We start from the raw sequence: 20,043 nt of genomic DNA on the forward strand, positions 1-20,043 counted from the left end.
TCACGTCTCATTTATTTATTTACTTGTCTGGATCCACTTGTTGAAGTTACAAAATACCAAAAACCTGCTTCTTTTTGGTTTAAATTCATATTAAATACGACACTTAATGTCTTTTTAAAGTAGCCTATATATTTCATGTTTGTGGTGTCTGAAATGGCAAATGCAACCAACAATACTCCACCATTATGATGTTTTTATAATTGAAAACTTTTCAAGCTTTGAAAGATTGTCTCCACATATCAAAAAACAATGCAACTCGATCTCTAGCAAATAATCAAAGGCTGACTTTAGGGGTTTTAAGGGCTTGATTTTTGAATTTCCCGTTTAATAAGAAATTTTGTTATCAGTCCAAGCAAAATGGCGTGATCAACTACATCATTTAAAGCAGATCATATACTAAATTGTGCAAATAAACATCATGCTTTTATCATGCAATTGTTGTTTTATTGTCAGGTACTTAGTATGTCAAATTTCAACATAATCAACATATATATATATATATTTTCCCAGTTTCAGTTATTTATTTTGAACAATTCCACCTCACGTAACCACATATCAGTACCAGTAACATTTCCAAATGATTGCACAGTGTGTGAATCACTCAACTTATTTCTTGTCAAAAGTAAATAATCTTTTTAAAAGTAATCCTCTATAATGAATCAAGGTTACTGAAATCCTGTAAATGTAGGCTATATCCTCAAAAATACAACATACTCTTTTTACATTCTTAAAATTTAGTCTTCTCTTGTCCAGCAAACAGACCAATTTGTTGTCCAACAAAACATGAACCTTCCGTTCCATGGACGAGGAATACTGTCTTTCGTACTGTCTATACATAAAAAAAGCAAAATTGAAAGACTTATTTAATGCAACTTTGGATGTTCACTGAGAGAGGACACGCGAGCTAGAATATCGTCAATGTCATTGCCTGTTTTATTCAAAGACGAAAGGATCCATGAGCAATATTTACAGTACATGTGCCTTACATTGCATTCTTTTAGCAGACAACACAAATCTGACAGAATATGCCGTAGTAACAGGAGAAATCTAATTAGTCGCTACTAAGATGTGTTTAATGCAGGTTTATGATAATGCTTTGACATTTAAAATGTCTAAAATATTACTATCGCCATTAAAATCCTAATAAGGCCTACCTTATGTGCGAGAGTTCAAAAGTGTTGTCTCTTTTACAACTTTTAATGGCAGGTCATAACAGTAGTCTAGTGCCCAATAAAGTAGCCGCACTTAGGCTGATGATGCCATCACAAAAACTAGGCTAATATAAACAGAATATGGATATAATAATAGAATATTAGAATTTATTTTCAATAGCAACGAGATTTTTGGGGGGTATTATAGGCAAATAGTTTTCAACGAGCCAAACCACAGCCAAGCAAGGTATTTCATATGTGTAATATTTCTAGATGTTTGTTGATACGAACGAATATTACAATTCTGTATCTTAAAACAGATACAATTGATTAAAGTGTAGCTATATGCATCGCTTAAGATCTTGAGACGTATTCTGATACAATGATAAACTGATGTAAAGTTTTTTTTTTTTTAATGCAAAACGCATAAGATTCTTGAACATTTTCTTGCGTTTGCATGTACACAATATAGGCTACTATTGCTGATAATAATAATAATTAACGTAATTGTTTATTTTACTCTCCTTTTGTTGTTGTGGTGTTGGATGGTCCCCTGTTGTAAAAAAAAAAAAAAAAAAAAAAGACATTTTAGTTCATGCATAGACCTTTTCAGGAAGTTCCGGTGGTAGTGACAATTGCAGTGGTCATTGTCCATCCGCCTTGCCTTTGTATTGCACTGCTGTTACATTCCAAATGAGGGCTTTACTATACCTGCAGTAAACTTTATTGGTGGTGTAAACCCGACAGTGTCGCATCCGGGCAGACGTTTTTGCCTTTTGATTTCTGTGCAGTGCAGACAGGCTAGAACAAGACACAAGGAAAGCAACGTGGACGTGGGACTGCTTTAAGTGTATGTACGCAAGGGTGCATGTATATGTTTGTGTGATTTTTTTTTTTTTTTTTTTTTACCTTTATGAGTGGAGGTTGTCATATTTGTACACATATTTACATTCTGCTTATGACTGTGCTAGCAAATTAGAAAAAAATAGTGAAAAGGAACGAATCAAAGGGAAAAACCTTACCCCGCTCATGGCTATGTTCGTTAATGTAAGTATTTGTGCATGTATTTATTATTATTTTATTAGAGTGCAGTATTCAATATTTGTATATCCATTTGAATTCTGTTTATATTTGTGGTATAAAAACTAAAAAGATAGGAGTGAGTGAAAGAAATCAATTAGGCCTAAAGGAAAAACTTACACAGCTTACATAGAGTTCGTTAACTTTTACCGATTGGTTTAGCCAAAAAATCGTTTAGTTAATAGGCTATATTAATGTCACAAAATAGCTTTGGCGTTATATTGTCTTGGTTGGCTTTGTTTTTGCTCAGTTGCAACTGTTTCCATTTTTTACATGTTACAAATAACTATTTGAAGAATATCTCATGTAGTTTTCTTTAATGCTATCAACTTGCAATTAATGATTCTGATTCCAATCAATTAAGCCAACCAATCAAGATCATATAACGAATTTCGTTTAAAGAAAACAAATGACCAGCAACTACGGTGATACATACGCTAGCTTTTGAAGAATAACGTAAAGGTTTAGCAAAACATAGGGTTTTTCTTACTTGCACCATAATACTGTACATTTCTGTACTTTGACATTTTCAGACGTGTCATTTTCAGAACTGTTACAGTTAAGCTTGATCATCATCATTCAATCAACATCACTGAACATCATTGAATCAATAATCATATATATTTGATTTTTTTTTTTAATTTAATAAAGCAATATTGTCTGACAGAGAGAAGTGTTCATTTTGCATTACTATTAGTTGTTCAGTGCAGACATTTGACATCACATGAAAATGTCAAAAGTTTTTTGTAAATACATATGATTAAAAATACAAACCAATATACAAATATTAAACCTTGTTTTGTTTTCTTTTGCAAACGCCTCTATACACAATGAATACATGCAAATGTAACTTTAAGATAATTTTGTGAAATAAGATTTTGACAAAATTAATACGCATGAGCTCTGTCCCATGATCTTTATAATTACTTTGCTCTTACAAATTCTTTTGAAATGATCATGTGATTGTTTTAACTTTTTCTTAAACAAGGAGAACTATCTGTCTCCCAAAGATTCTGAGTTATAATGTGCTCCGAACTGCTGCAGACATAAACTCAACTAGCTTCTGAAAACGACTAGCCCAAAACAAAATCTCTAAAGGGTCAAATGGGGTAAATAACCTGTGGAAATGACCCCATGGTTAAAAAAAGATTTGCTGCATTAAGATTTTTAAACATTTAATTATGAATATTAATACTATTTTAGTGTGTGTGTGTGTGTGTGTGTGTGTGACGTGGGTATACAAGACAATGGGTATTTCCCTTTTATATTTAAACATTCTGATGAGCAAAATAGGGCTTGCACAGGTTACCAAACACCTAATACATTTTGCCCATTATAGCCCATCAATACTGTTTCACAATTTTCATAATACCCAGTATCGAAAATTTTTCAGCATTAAGCTTTTAATAGTATCCTATTGGACTAATTGGACTTGTGTTTTTCACAATAATCTAGCCTATATGACGAATATAAAACTGGTTTATCAGGGCTATCAACTTAGCAAACAAAAAAAAGGGAAAAAGAAAGAGGAAAATGGGAAATGCGATCTTTGAGAGAGGGTGAAACGTAACACATTCCTAGTTGTTTAGAGGGGGAATTTACAGCTAAGTAATAAAAGTTTACGACTGAATACACGCGGTCATTGGTTGCGTCAGACCACGTGGTTCTCACTCTATGAACATGAACTTTGTGCTGTTGTCTTCCACTGGATATCCCCATCTATCGACTTGCGAGCTCGCTGTGGTGTTGAAATGATCTTAGCACCAGACATTTTTCCCGTTTTCTGTTTGCTTACTATCTCAGGCGGATTTTTAAAACGCTCTATAACACACCATCTTGTCTCGTCTGCTTCATCGCTAGTAATGACTGACTGTCCTCAGACGTCGCCGCCTCCCCAGTCTCCTTTCTACCTATCTGATCCCCTAGAGGGGAAACAGCACTGTTAGCTGGAGCTTGAGGGGTTTAGCGGGGGTAAATATGATCATTTCACCTCGAAAGATTAACATTTTTAAGAGTACAGGAGAATGGGATCTAGATCCTAGTGCCGTTGCCTAGAATGATCTGCTGCTGTACACCATCGAACGTGCGTCACACAGACAACAGCGAACGCTGGTAAGTAAATGATTCTACGCTGCTTATTGGCTTCTTACAGATGTGTAGCTACACAATACGGAGATTTGACAGTGCTGTATTCGAGTCAAACAGGATGTTCAAGAGGGGCATGCAACATATGTAAATGTACATTCACTGTGTCGTTTCCCTTAATTATTTATGGATTGTGAACGCTCAGCCTCGTTGACAAGTGACTTGTGTTGTTGCTTTATGGTAGGCTACTATTGTTGATTATTAATTGTCTCGATGAAAATGAATATATAGTCCAAGTAAGTTGTCCAATCGGGTGTGGTTTTGGGTTAATGAGTTTACTTTCAAACAGTTAAATACACGCCTTATATGTGTTTGATTGTGGTTATTTGATACGGAGCTTTCTGTAGCCTAATATTTGCATTATTTTTTCTATAAAGGACTTAATAGTATAGCTTTATAATGATGTGGAAATTAGATAGAAAACAAACTCGAACGTCAGGCCTTTTACAAAAAAAAATCTATATTCAACCCATATTATGTGACTATGTGACATTTATCGGGCTGTGAGTAGCTATTCGTGCCTTATTTTCTTACTAGATTGTATTTTATGTGATTAATTACACTGGAAAATGTGAATTATTTATGAGTGAGATATGCATGAGTGAGTTATATTTTGAGAGACATGGTTATACAGTAACTATAGTCTCGTTAACTTGTATCCAAACGGATGTATTCTGGTTGTGTGTGTCTGATGACAAACGGGTGTCGTATACATTCATTTACATGCTTACCTACTCACATAATGCGTAAACGGCTTGTGTTACATAGCAAACAACTGATTAAACACTCTAGACATATCTTAATATTTGTTACGGAGTCAGGATCAACAACATCTCCCTCTCTCGCGCGCGCTCTCGCGCTCTCTCTCTCTCTCTCTCTCTCTCTCTCTCTCTCTCTCTCTCATGCACACGTGTTCAATCATCCAACACTGTCATTCAGTGAGGACTAAATCAAACAACACTGCCACCTTGTGCCTGCTCCATATGCAAGGCATTATACAGAGCCTAAAATCAGTAAGGGCAACTGCCCACATAAAATTCAGATCTTAATTTTCATGTGGGAATGTGCCTGGCATTTGCTGGTGTTTCTGCGTAAAAAGTTTAATTGATAGAAATTACATCATAAATATATGTCAAAAGCATTGCTTTACTAGCGTTATTAACATACAGATTAATTATAATAATATACAAATTAGCAAAAATGTTCAAGAAAAATATTGTATTATATGTCTGTATGGTGTCTTTTAGCAATTAATATTAATAATCAATTATTAAAATAATAAAGACATTTCAAAACACAAATACAGAAACAGTCCGTCTACTTTTTTTTAATTTATTTTTTATTAGTTTTATGGTTGTAATGAGACAGTATTGACAAACATGAAGCTTTAAATGTAATGTAATAGCCAGTGAGCTATGTTATTATGGGGTAGCATGTTAATAAAATCCTTTGGTTATCCGTTGACCCCAAAAAACTAGAGCTGCGATCTTCCGTCATGGGCCTCTTGAAATCCACATGTGCGGCTAGACTGGGGGAAACAAAACACAAAAAAGAGTCAATAATAAAACTAGTTGTCATGAACATGCAGCTGCTGGTAAAGCATTTTTTTTTTTAGTAATAGAACTGTTAAAAAGAAAAGTTTTACTTATGTTGTGTTTATTTGTGAAATTAGAAGTGTGTATGAACACAGAAAAAAATTTATAAAAGAAACAGATAATCTCATTTATAGAGCTAGGCTAGGTTTGTGTCAACCAATTTTTGTATACTTTTTTTTTTTTTTTTTAAACTGGATTGGTAATTTATTAAGGCAGAATGCTTCTGTGTGGGCTCGCATATGGTTCGTCGATGTGCATGTGTGTATTTGTGTGTAAGTGAGAGAGAAAAAGCGAGTGGAGGGCGGGGTTGTTCTACTGTGAGTCTCCTCTTTGCCTCGGGATATTGACTGTCTTTTGTTTGCCATTAAAAATGGAGTCTATTTAACTAATCCTTATGCCTGCACGTATATAAGGTGCATGAGATTTATTCATTTGTGTATTACAGTTATTCTAGCAAAGTTCTAAACAGGTTTATGAAATTGACACATTTATTGCCATCTGACTATCATTTGAGTAAACTTTGGGCCAATCTCGTGTCTGCCACCGCTATTGAATTTGAATCATAGAAGGCATAATTCAGTTGCCACGAAAATGAAAACAAATTCCAGGCGAACTTTCAATTCCAAACATTTCCTTACAAGAACCGCAGGGCAATGTGAGTTAGCTCTACTTCAAAACGTCTTATTCATGGAGGTCATTACGCGGCCACATAATTTCACAGAATTATCTTGTGCTAGTTAAAAACCATAATGCCCCTTCGGGTCGTGTGTTGTTATAAGTGCTTAGCTGCACATGAGAGCTCTGTTATAGCTGTCACGTTACTATTATGGATTTTGTTTTCGCATAGATACATCGACATAGATGACAGGGTAGGAAAGTTGGGCTTGGATAAGAAAGCTAGAAGACTCATCATTGGAATTTGCAATTGTGAACATCCGTTACAAATAAATAGGCCAATGATAACATTCATTTAACTCTGGAGAATGTGCAGACTAGGCCATTGCCGAGCACAGTTAGGATGTGCATAGCTTGCTTTTTTCCAGATCATCATATCACGTAAATTACGCATTGGAAGTAAGGACGATTTTGGCGGACGTTAGTGCGTAGTTTCGTCGAGTGTAAAGAGAATACAGGCCAAACGGGATGTCTATTTATTGCCTCTTCAAACGCTAAAACACAACCGTGCGATTTGTCTTAAGGGCTGCAATAAAACACTTAAAGCTCTTTCTCTCCAGTCACATCAACATACCAACTGCAGACTGAGTGTGGTGTGTTTTACTCGCTACTTCATTCACAAGACTGATGCTGTAAAATAGATCACGATATTAAAAATCTCCCCATCAAAGGCTTTCAGTTCAAAGTCGTTGGAGCAATATTGAACATCAAAGAGTCAGATATATCTATAGATACAACTTACACTTACTAAGGCCTATGAGAGCTCAATACCACCAAACTACACGTATGAAAATAGCATAGTGAAAACTATTATATGATTTAAGAATTGATAATGCATCTCTGATTTGTTTTCAACATGCGCTTTGCTGTTTCTATTTTAGCTTAGCCTACTAGTTTAATAAAAATGTAACTGAAATATTTTTTAAAATGTAATTTAGAATATAATTATTGCTGTGAAAAAATATATTACATTTCATATATTTGAACTGGCAACTGTTCAATTTCCACAATCTAAAATAGGCTGTGACTGAAATATGGTAAAACGTGCGCACACGCTTTTCACGCAGGAAATATTTTTTATTACTGTTATATATTACTTTTATTAGTTTCTTTTCACAGTATACATGGTGTAATATTGTATAAATTAAATCATAGTAACACGTTAAGTTCCACACCGCCATATAGACTACTATATATTTATTGTATTAATTTAGCGGCATGTAATTCATGTTTTTATTACTTTTATTGCAGACCGGTTAAAACTGCTACTATTAATCCTACTACTATTATTAATATTGTTGTTATTATTATTGGTATAAACATCAATGAATTAACTTCGGAAGATAATTAATCATATTCATATGCAGTAGCCGTAAACTGATCAAAGAGCACTTACCATACTGATGTTTAGATATTCCTAGTAGATATTCATGCCTAGTAGAGTTACATTTTGTCGATCTCAAATATGACAACCCATCAAAAACATTAATCCTTGATATTGATTAATACCGGTTTTATAGCTACGAATACAAAGAAAAATTGTATGCATTTAATCAATCGTTAAGCAGATTAGCCTGTTTTATAGCTGTTAAATGCCTTTTCTCACTGTCGGGCTGGAAGTAAATTTTACTGTTCTGTCAATCTCGTGTTTTGCGCACCTCTTTCTAAACCACTGTTTTTGGCCTCACACGTTCCGTCATGTGGCCTGCATTAAGGTCATGGAGCATACCCTAACCATTCGGTTAAAACTAGTCCTTTTCCCACTACTGATTCTTTGAACATGATAATATATAAATTGACCATTCCATTAATAGCTGCAAGCATTTAATAAAAGAAAACAGTTATATTTGTATAGTTCAACAGATCTTTGGCAAATATGATCACTGTAAGAGATTCTGAAAAAAACAAATAGCTAGAAATAAAATGAATACAGTCAACATGTACTTAAATTTTGTAAAGATATCTCACAGCATTATTTTTTTTATTCACAATCATTCTGCATACACTAGAAAGTTAAATGCTAAAAAATTAGCAGCTTTCTGTCTACAAGATAAGAGACTCGCTGCACAGCCCCCATACATTCAAAGGGGTAATTGCCTCAGAGCTGGAAGTCCTCAGTTGGGTTTGTGACTTTTATGGCACCAAGGCGCGTTTGACGCATTCTTTAGTAAGATGCCCCTTCCCCCCTCCTTACTCAGGTTCTTTTTACCATTGAAATTATCAATACATTACAAATGGGGAAAGGAAAAGAACAGACGTTTCCCCTTCAGCGCAGTGAAAGCCCGAGGAAATAGAGATAGAGAAACAAACGTTATAGGGAGATATCTATTGAATAACAAAAGAATAGTGTGGTCCTTTCACTTGGTGACTGACGACAATGCAGTTAATATGTCTATTAATATGATATAAAATGTGAATCATCAGATATACCTATTCACAGTTTTGTTTTAAATGAAATTGCGAAGTGCATCTTAAAATGGAGGGTAAACAAAATCGGCGTAGATAACGCGTGTAGATAAGCCGTGTGGCAATTAGCTCTTGGTCATTTTCTTTTTTAAAACAAAGAGTTCTGTTAATGTAATTGTAATGGTTACAATCTTAGTTATATCATCTGCACAGTAGTTGTAATAAAGTAATAAAGTTGCTGCGCCAAGAAGACCTGAATATAGGCTAGTTAGTATTGTCATGTTATAAGATATAAAAATATACATACACGTCAGCGACAGTAAGCAATTGTAAAAACCCATCTTTCAGGTAATTAACTGAGAGGAAAATTAGCTCATTGTAAAATGCATGATTCTCCAGGATAAGTCTTGATTTACCTTCACAATACACGTGGAGAAGCTTTATACCGACACAGAGAACAGATTAACTCGCTGATTAATGCACAAAAAGACGTAATTCATTGTTCGTGTGAGTGCTTATTCTGTATTTGTGTGTGTGTTTACTTAAACTTTATCAACTGAAGCCACAAGGATAAGAAGCTACAAGCTCGATATTCCTCCGTACACAGCGCATTCAATTGGCTGAAAGTGGTCAGGTGACGCTGTCATATTGTCCTTCCATGAGCCAAGCCTTGGCTATAACACTTGCTTTGCGCGTCTTAACCGGAGACTGGAAATTAATATTATTGAAATCCTTCTGAAGTTCATTTGAAAGAGAGTTAGGAAAGCAGGCGGGAGACGTGTGTATGTGACAGAAGGAAGCAGACCCCATAGCACAAAGAACGAAAGTGTGAGATTAAGAGAGGGGAAATAAGATAGGAGGGTGAGTTGATGAGAGGGCGATAGGAAAGGTATGAATTCGTATTTCGCGAACCCGTCGCTCTCGTGCCATTTATCTGGTGGGCAAGAGGTTTTGCCCAACATGCCACTGAACACGACCACATATGATTCAGTCAGACATTTTTCGTCTTATGGCACCACAGTGACCCAAAACCGGATTTATGCGTCCCCTTTCTATTCACCTCAAGATAACGTTGTGTTTGGATCAAGTCGAGGACCGTACGAGTATGGATCTAACGTGTTTCTTCAAGATAAGGATGTGCTTCCCAGTTGCAGACAAACTAGTATGGGACTCAGTGCGCAGAGCCACGTTGCCCAGGAGTACAACCTGGAACAAGCTCGTGCAGGAACGCAGGATCAGAAAGGGAACAACATTCAGATCTACCCGTGGATGCAGCGCATGAACTCGCACAGCGGTGAGTTTTTACAGCGACTTGGGACATACCCTGGTGGAATTGGGCTGTTTTACGATACGTCCTATCAACAGAGTAGCTACATTTTATGGCCTCATAAACCACTACTAAATCATGAGACTATAAAAGCCCCCTTTTCCAGAGAGGGGAATCCCATTTGGCTACCTCCTTTAATACTCGAGTGCCAAAATTATTTCAAAAACTTGTGCAATAAGTGTGAACGCGTTAGAAAAATATACAACGAAAAGTACATTTTGAACCATTTTAAGAGCATGCACTACTATGTTAAAAATGTAGCTTAACTCGTCCGATGTACTGTTTGAAAACACACGATATAGCAAAGTTGGTAAAAAGAAATGTTTTAGAAATCGAAACAAGTTTCGCGTTGCTTTGTGTCTGTAATATGGGTCAAATTCTGCGTATATAGGCTACATTTGTCAAATTGTTATATTAGTTACCTTATAAAATAAATGTTAAAAATTGCACCAAGTGAATTATTCCACCGGGTCTGTTTTATTTAGCCTTTAATTAAGAATGTATCTGTGTAAACTCTTCTTTAAATTTATTTTCACTTTTCCCCACAACAGGAGTTGGGTACGGGTCAGACAGAAGAAGAGGTCGCCAGATTTATTCCAGATACCAAACCTTGGAACTGGAAAAAGAATTTCACTTCAATCGGTATTTAACCAGACGCAGACGCATCGAGATCGCCAACGCTCTGTGCCTAACCGAGCGTCAAATCAAAATCTGGTTCCAGAATAGGCGCATGAAATGGAAGAAAGAGACCAATCTAACTTCTACTGTACCGGGGACCGAATCAACGGGTACTCCTCAAGACACCGAGAAGGAGACCGAGGAGGAAACCGAGGAAGCTAAAAAAAAAGATTAGGAAATCAATTTCCCGTTCTCGAACGCCTGTTAACTGCAACGTAACTACCTAAACGGAGAATTTGCAAATATTAATGCATGGACTATATACTCTGCTATTCCTTTTGACTGCCCCCTCCTCCTCCGACCTGAACACCATACTCAAGCTCTTCTACTACCACCACGCCACTAACATATACACACGTAGAAACAAATGGAGAGATTGAGAGAGAGAAAGACGCACATGTTATCTACCATAAAGCAATTCACTTCTCTTTGTATTGAAAATAGTTCCTTATTGGCTGCGTGATGACAATGCCACAGCTGAAATATTTGTGTGGTTCTAGTATTATCATGTTGCTATATAGGCTAGTAGAAAATTACATTAGATGAAAATGTATTCGAATTTGATTAGTAGGCTACGTCTCCCAAACTATTAAGCCTCTTAACTGTACCCTAAGCATTCCAGAAGTGAAGGAAACTTCTTATATGCACATTCAGTTTTTTTGTGGATGCATATTTGTACAATGAAACAAACACTGACGGGATGAATTATACTACCTAAATCCTTAATACGTGTTATTTTCCTTTTTTTTGTTTTTTTGTTAATATTACTTTTGCCTCGTCAGTGTTCTGTTGTTCAAAATGCCGCTGTACTGGCACATTAACTATGGAGAGAATTTCAAGAAAAATACATTTCATCATATTGTAGTTGTGTGCATATAAACTTGTCTTAAAGTGAGAATTACACTCATATGAAAACAAACATATACCTTGGTACGCAATTATATTGTTTGTGTAAACTGTGTATTATTTAATAAAATTCTTGAAAACAAAAACCAGTATTGTCTTCATTTTGACTCCAGCTTTGCGCTCATCACGCATCATAAAGGGTTTCAGAACTGAGTAAACTTATGAGACTTTAAACACTTGTTCGTTTTGAAGTAGCTTTTATTTACGAACTTTTATTTAGGCCTACATAATTTTGTGAGTTTGTGAGCAATTCAAATCCAAATAAATTAAATTCACGGTTACATTGGTGTATATGTTGGTGTGTCGTTCAAGTGTACTCCATTTAACTAAAATTTAATCTGCCCAACTATTTGAATGGAATAATGCAACCTGATTGTTGTTAATACCTAATGATTAAAGTAGCTATGTGACGACTTAGAGACGTTTCTAAGCAAATAAAGCATTACTTATTTCATGACAGCGACAATGCTTGATTGACAAAACACTTCTAACCACATTTGCCTTGCATCTAGTGGCACAACGCTGAATCAGTTGTGCGATTAAAAAAAAAAATACATGTAGTTTTGGGATGCCGCTGCAACAAATGCAAACACATTGACGCAGTTAAGAATAATTTATGATCATAATCGGAATTAATTTCGCAAATACTTAAGAAAAAAGTAACACACACGAAACAACCAGAAACTATTACTGTAAAACAGGAGAAACACATATTTGTCATATATGTAACTAATGTGATAATCGTGTACTCCATATTCTATTTATATCGACTTGACATTTGATTTGTCAAAACATCGTATCGCATATTATCTTGTTCATCATCTTGTTTGCACGTGTGTGTGTGTGTATGTGTATGTGTGTGCGCGTGTGTGTGTGAGGCCGCTTTGTCCAGTATTAAACGCCAGATGACGCTCTTGTCTAACGGTCTCGCCCTTTTTAGCCCAGACCCTTAGATGATTTCCATACCGAGAAGTTATCGGACACGTTTCAATGTCTATCAATAACCTCCCGGGGATCAAGCCAATTTATGACTGGCCAGGAGCTGCACGTGATTCTATTTAAACATTCCATATTTGGGCATTACGCGTCGTATCAAGAAAAAAAAGAAAATGATTTCCTCCACCTATAAATCCTGCTCTTTTTTAGGACAAGCCTAACGTCCTCTAGAAATACAAATAAAGTCCAATAAACAAATAAAACTTCTAAACAACTTATGTATACTTTATTAGCTGATTCAGTCTCTGCTGCGACCGGGTGCTTTTTGTGACTCTCTCCAAGGTTACTGTATTGTTTTGGAAACAGAATGAGCTCATACGTTGGAAATTCTTTTTCTAAGCAAACGCAAGACGCCTCCTCTTGTAGAATGCACACTTTTGGCAACTATGGAGCTCACTCTGAGTTCCACGAGTCCAATTACGCGTACGAAGGACTTGATCTCGGCGGATCCTTCAGTTCTCAAATCCCCTCCAACTCTTTGAAACGGGAGGCGATAAACACAACCGACCGTGCAAGGACCAGTGCAGCAGTTCAGCGAACACAGTCCTGTTCAGCTTTGGGCTCTCGTAGCTTTGTAAGCACTCACGGGTACAACCCCCTCAGTCACGGACTGTTGAGCCAAAAAGCCGAGGGGAATATGGAAGTTCTGGAGAAGCCCAGCGGCAAGAGCCGCACAGACGATATCAAAATGGAGACTACTTCAGCGATAAAGCAACAAACTAATTCGACTCAGCGTCAGAACCAGTCGCAGCCGCAGATATATCCGTGGATGACAAAGCTACACATGAGCCACGGTAAAGTTACGTTTAAAGTTTGTTTTAGAAAAGAGGAGAAACTGCACGCATCTCATCCTCGTCATTGCATCTCCTTCCTACGTTTTGTCGCTCCATATTTTTCCTCTTGAGTTTTATAGGCCAAACGCAGGAAATAATAAAACTAGCGGCCGTAAATTTTATGACAAAGGCATCTATTGCTCGTAAACCTGTCCTGTTACTGTGAAGAGGTGATCTCCGGTCAAATTTATGGAGAAATAATTGGTTAAGAAAAGCAAAAAAGATGATTACATATAAATTTACGTATTATTTCTTGCTTTAAGCATTAAAGGGAGTTTACATGTTATTCAAGTAAAGTGGGATTTCAAGCGAATCTTTGTATACACATAGCTACATTATCTAGCAGTAGCCTACTTATGTTTCCGGTTAGTTGCACTCTGCACCGCTGGAGTAGTAAAGCAAAGTACTACAGCAAAAGTATAATGCCAGTAGTGAGGCCGTGTCTTTTTATTTGTATTTTTTAATTATTTATTTTTGTTCAGCTCTTACGATATTTTGGGTCAGGACATGTTAGGAAGCTCGTGGCCTTCACACATTTATGATTATTATGTTTCATCATGTTTGTGTTATTTCTGTGCATGACACTTTCTAATTTCAGAATAAATAAATATTAGCGCCATACCACCTGTCCACTGTTTTCATTTTGGACTTTATAATGCTTGATGTATCCATATTACATTGTATGGATTGTGTTTGGTGGCAACTTCATCAATGATTATGAAAGTAAATTTCATAGTAATATGCATGAGGACGATAGTCGATAAAATTTGACATATAGGTAACCCAATATCTTTCTGATGCCACCTCAGAATCTGACGGTAAAAGGTCACGAACCAGTTACACCCGGTACCAGACTCTGGAGTTGGAGAAAGAGTTCCATTTCAACCGATACCTCACACGTCGCAGACGTATCGAGATTGCCAATAACCTCTGCTTGAACGAGCGGCAAATTAAAATTTGGTTCCAGAACCGTCGCATGAAGTGGAAGAAGGACTCAAAGTTGAAAGTGAAAGGAGGACTATAAATAATGTGGTGCACGGCTTCAAATGAAACAACCTGAAAATAAAGGCAGCGTTAACTTGTACTGAAACAACAAAGGATTTAAAAATAGATTTTGTTGTTGACAACAGTTGATGTTTTTCATTTGTCTACAATATCATGTTGTTATGTGAATATGTCCACATTTTCGATATTATTTATTGATAGTGCTCCCTCCCGGGAGGTGCTTATTTGAATAATGTATAAGCTTAAACTTTATTTGAATATGCCTTACTAAAGTCACTTGTATCAATAACCTACATAATATACCAAGGCCTGCATCCAGTTACGTTGACTTAAATGTAAGTGCAAATAATGTGGTGCTTTGCTTGAACATTAATCAATCTCCCCATTGCATATTGCATTTTGATGGAACTTGTCTTTTTATCCATTGTACTTTCTGTCGTAAATACATCTATACAACTATAATACTCACACAAGGATGGTAAACCGCACTCCATGATAATAATGCAACAACTGTAGTGTCATATTAAACGCTGTCTATCATGTTGTCTGTCAGCCAGCAGCCAAATGGTAATTTTATCTTGAGGATAATGTCTATTGAAATATTGTGGAATCAGAACATTTTGCTCTTTTATTGAATGTTTTTTGGGGGGGCAAATTTTACAGGCAGGTACCTTGGCATTTCTTTCTATACACTCTACTCTATATAGGAGTGGCTTATGCCTTTCATACCAACCAAACTACACGACCTACTTTTCCGTGAACCGCATTTGAATGATCCATTATTTTTGTTATTCTAACCGTTTGTTTTCGAAGTTTCATTGGCACTTTTACAGACATTAATTATTACAGTAACCAGATTAAATTGCCAATAGTGGCAACATATCAGAAAGTTTTGTCAGCCATCTGTGCCCAGTGAAACTTCCAATGTGGTATCATTGTAAATGAACTCGATGAAACGTAAAGAATATACTATTTGTCTGTTAAAGCAAAAGTAATGATTCTTTCTGTACACAAATGCATTTTTTAATTCAAGGCCCGTTTGATACCTCGTGCAGAGTTAAGAGAAAACGTTCTGCGCGATTTAATATGATTTTGGTAAAAGAAAATATAAGTCTGCATGTGTATACTTCCAGTGATGAGACATGATTGAACTTTAACGCTCTGGTCACTTATTTACAGTAGCCCTTAAACGGAGGCACATAAAACTTTATGACCCCAATAAACTTTTACAGCACTTCCTCTCACCCATCAGACACTGACAACTGTTTCCTTTTTTAACAAATCGGCGGAAGTTTACACAAACATTTCAAAGTGACGTTTTGGTACACAAAACCCTTGAAAACAATAGTTTCCACTTTTAATCAAATACTGCGTGCAACTAAATTATAGTAAATATATGAAAATCCATTTTACTACACTGTTATTAATCGTCCTGCGTGTAAAGCATATCATTAAAGACCTTTAAAGTGAATTGCTCAAACCTTATTGTTGAAATTTGTCATTTAGATAATGAGACATGATGTTAGCCACCCTATGTGCAGAAATCACATAATCCAGGCCCATGTCAAACAAAGGACATAAGACTGCGTGTACAAAATGCTAATTTTCTACTGGCTCGTTCTACTCAGGTTCTTTTCTGCTTTACTGTTGGTTTGACACAGGCTATTTTTTTCTTAATTCATGCCTTCTCGGCGCTCTCGATGCAACCGAACATTTTAATCTCCGAGTTTCTTAAGTTTATGAATGCTAACATTATATACACACACTAAGCTGAAAATAAAAACAGTCAGCTAGTCAATTTATACTACTGTTTAAGAAGCGCTTTCATTTTAGAATCGTCTCACTCACCTATATTGGAGATTCAATGTAAATTTCCATGCTTCTTTCAATTTCTACACTCGCTATCTTGACCGAAAGGGCCACATTGCGAGTTACTGTGGTTACTATGTTGCTTTTTACACAAACCCCTCTTTTTTTTAGCTCTCTTGCCACGTATTTTGAAGTTTGAGGGTTATTTATGCCAATTGCCCAAAGCAGGACCAGTGAGTGGTGCAGGAAGAGCACGTGGGGTCATTAAAGTGGGTTTTATGGCCTGCAAGACCTGACAAACCCTCAATATATTTACATCATATATAATGTTAACTGTCCGTAATCGCAGCTGTTGGCTAGTCTTATCTCTGAGAGAAGGGCTTAGAGCCTGTTAGTGTGGGTTACTCGCGTCAGGGTCTGTAGAAGTTCGACTCTTCCAAATGGATCCCAGGCGGTTGCAGTAAGTTAATAATCTTGTTTTCCTCTTTTTAATTAAATATGTACTTTCCTCCGCAACGCCCTCGGGAATTAATCAAGGATGTAATTCAATAGTTCATGGAGAAATTGTGTCAAGTGGTGCGCAAATGTGTCCTCATCTGTTCAGTTTTGATCAATTTCAAACTCTAGAGTGTACGTTTGTGCATTTGTATATTACTGTTAATTTGGCGTTGATATGGAATTATTGTTCTGGCAGCAGCTTCAAATCTAATTCTGTATATCATGACTCATAGCCTATGTATTCAAAAACATCTTGTATGCCTCTTAAAAGCGTTGTGCATGTGTGAAGAGCGTTGCCTTGAGATTCACTTAAGTATTGGCGTTGTAGAATGTGCGTATATCAAAATACTCCACTTTTGGGCGGTGAAAAATGCTTAGTTTGTTCCTAGGATGTGTATGTTGTGGTAAAAGTGACGGTGAAGGACTGAGAAGCTAAGTGATCTTGTATTGGTTTGCAGATTAGAGCGCAGAACATAGATCTTTAGATCGGACATAATGTGGGGTCATGTGCAGGGCAGAGAAGATGTGGTGTTGTGTGGTGGGGTCATGTACAGGGCATTGTGGATGAAGAGTCACATGATTAACTAAACAAAAAAACATAACTGAAAAAAGTATTAAAATATACATTTTATTCAAAGCAAAATACATTTTTTTGACCACTGTTATTTGTAAGTTTTCAACACCGGATATTCAGTGGTCTTTATTTGACAGATGAGGCTCCACTTGACCATTATAATCATGGTATGAAAAGTTTAAGCCATATCTTACTTTATGATGTTGTGCTTGGAAACAGAATAAGTCAGACTCTGTTCATCCACAATGTTCTCTTTAATCTGTGCACAGCAATCATGGCTGAACAGGAACTCCACTGCCATCGTCATATACTGCTCTGTTTCTATTTAGTGAAGGCCTGTGGTATATTCTGAGAGTTATTTAAAATTAAAAGAACCAGTGCCTCAGTTTTGGCATTAGAACTAATTCAGGCCCTTTTGGTGAGCAAAGGTTATACATGTGTCCAAAAATAATTATGAAGAAAAACCAAGATAGAAAAGGAGGTTACTGACCTCCCAAACAGTTATGGTGATTTTTGTAATCTGTTAATAAGGGTCTGAAATGTATTTTTTGTCATTCAGTTGAGAATAAGTTGTAAGACGGCTTTAATTACAAAATCTGAAGAGTTTTAATAAATAAACCTGTGGATTGCAATTAATGTGCCATCATTTTATGTCTTTAACCATTTCGGTTCTGTTTAACCTGCTTTGTTAAAACAACATCCTTTAAATACCTTTCAAATGCCATTATTTCAGCAGAAAAAAAACAGAACATGACATTACTCTGAGATGTTTATATGATACGTCAGATTTGCAGATATTTCACAAAACAGCTATGCTCAGTCACTTCAATTTGTGGGGTCCAAACATTTGTGGAAAACAACAGAGTGTTGAGTAAAGACCTATTTCACTGATTGGTTCTGTCTTGTAAGCTGTGTCTGGTTGCAAATACTGCTGAGTTGTAAATTCCATGGCTTGCCAAAGTTCTTTCCTCCAGGCTTACTGTTAAAGAAACGCTGTTTTGTTTTTTATTTTATAAAGAAGAGTGGGAGGACAGTTTTAGCAGATATCAAAACAGTATTTGTAAAAGAATGTACTTGATAGAACTTCAGTTAGTATTAAGTTGGTAAACAGCTGTTTATACAAGTGTAGTCTAAGTGTATCTTATGTGATATTCTAACATAAACCTTGGCTAAACCAATCCCGTAATCAATAATTACTGTTGTGAATTATACACACATGTATAGAATGTATACAATGTCACACACAACACTTGAGATAATACAATTTAGTTCAGGCATGCAATTACACAATCCATTTTTATACAATGAAACAAATATAATAAAACAAAAAAAATGATATTGCTGAAATTTTCATTCATCTCTTTCATTCTCAATGTCCATTCGTTACGCCAGAAATCTTTCACTCAAATGATGTTGTGTTTAAGTGTTTATTATTTATGTGCATTATTATTGAAAGAACAACAAAGCTGACAATGACATAATATTATGAATGTACTTAGTTTCTTTTATCACATCAAAGCAGAGCTGATACCTGTTGGCTCATTTTTGGCTCAGAGCAGGTGGAGGTTTTACTCACTCAAGGTTGATTGAGGTGGATAATATTGCTTATTGTATGCTGACTAGAATAATAATCAGTGTAATGTTAAATTTACAGCATGTAACATTTTTGTGGGGTATTGGAAGTCATTGAGTATGAGTCATTGACAGAATAAATGGGTCATGTGGTACAACCAACATCCCTATTGAAACACTTTCAGTAATTGTCCACTTATTAAAGAGATGTATTTAATACAACTGTTGTACCTGAGTGATGGAGAACACTTAATAAATTCAAATGAATTTGTTGTTGGCATTTATAATTAAGAAAAATTTTAACTTCACTAGTTTAGTGTGCATCTTTTTATTTTATCATTTAAAGTCTTTGAATACTGTGTCAAAAACATTAACTGCCAATAGGGGGCAATAGTTTTATATTCCTCTGTTTTCTTCTCTCTGAGTGCAGGTTACACTGGGTTCAACATATTCTTTTGTCATTTACCAGATTACTAATTGACTGGCCATACAAGGAATATGGCAGTAATTTCCTTCAAAGAAAGAGCAAATGACACAGAGTTGGAAATGATGCCACTGCATGCAGAATAACTAAACAAGGCAATGCTTTCAATGCACATTGTTAACAATCCACATTCTGTTTGTAGAAGTTCCTGTTTGGACAATCATTTTAAAAATGCAAGACAGAATCTTTATTTTCTAAGTGGATAAACTCTTCTTCATTCAGTAATGGATGAGGGGAATGAATGAAAAAAAAAAAAAAGAAAAAAATAGCAATTGGTATTTGGTCTGGTGGATATCTTAAAAAACACGT

At 35.9% G+C, this 20,043-nt stretch overlaps 2 protein-coding genes across 2 annotated transcripts; both read left to right on the forward strand.

Moving 5' to 3' along the window:
• Positions 1 to 4,356: 4,356 nt before the first annotated feature.
• On the forward strand, positions 4,357 to 12,049 carry hoxc6a (homeobox C6a). Its single transcript, XM_051879856.1, has 2 exons — positions 4,357 to 10,346; positions 10,931 to 12,049. The coding sequence occupies exons 1-2, from the start codon at positions 9,944 to 9,946 to the stop codon at positions 11,230 to 11,232; spliced, it is 705 nt and encodes a 234-aa protein (XP_051735816.1). The 5' UTR covers positions 4,357 to 9,943; the 3' UTR covers positions 11,233 to 12,049.
• Positions 12,050 to 12,817: 768 nt separating this feature from the next.
• Positions 12,818 to 19,558, forward strand: hoxc5a (homeobox C5a). Its single transcript, XM_051879857.1, has 2 exons — positions 12,818 to 13,753; positions 14,602 to 19,558. Exons 1-2 carry the CDS (start codon positions 13,267 to 13,269, stop codon positions 14,814 to 14,816), a joined length of 702 nt encoding a protein of 233 aa, XP_051735817.1. The 5' UTR covers positions 12,818 to 13,266; the 3' UTR covers positions 14,817 to 19,558.
• Positions 19,559 to 20,043: the final 485 nt, after the last annotated feature.

This window comes from Ctenopharyngodon idella, chromosome 22 (genome assembly GCF_019924925.1).
Source record: "Ctenopharyngodon idella isolate HZGC_01 chromosome 22, HZGC01, whole genome shotgun sequence".
NCBI classification, from domain to species: Eukaryota; Metazoa; Chordata; class Actinopteri; order Cypriniformes; family Xenocyprididae; genus Ctenopharyngodon; species Ctenopharyngodon idella.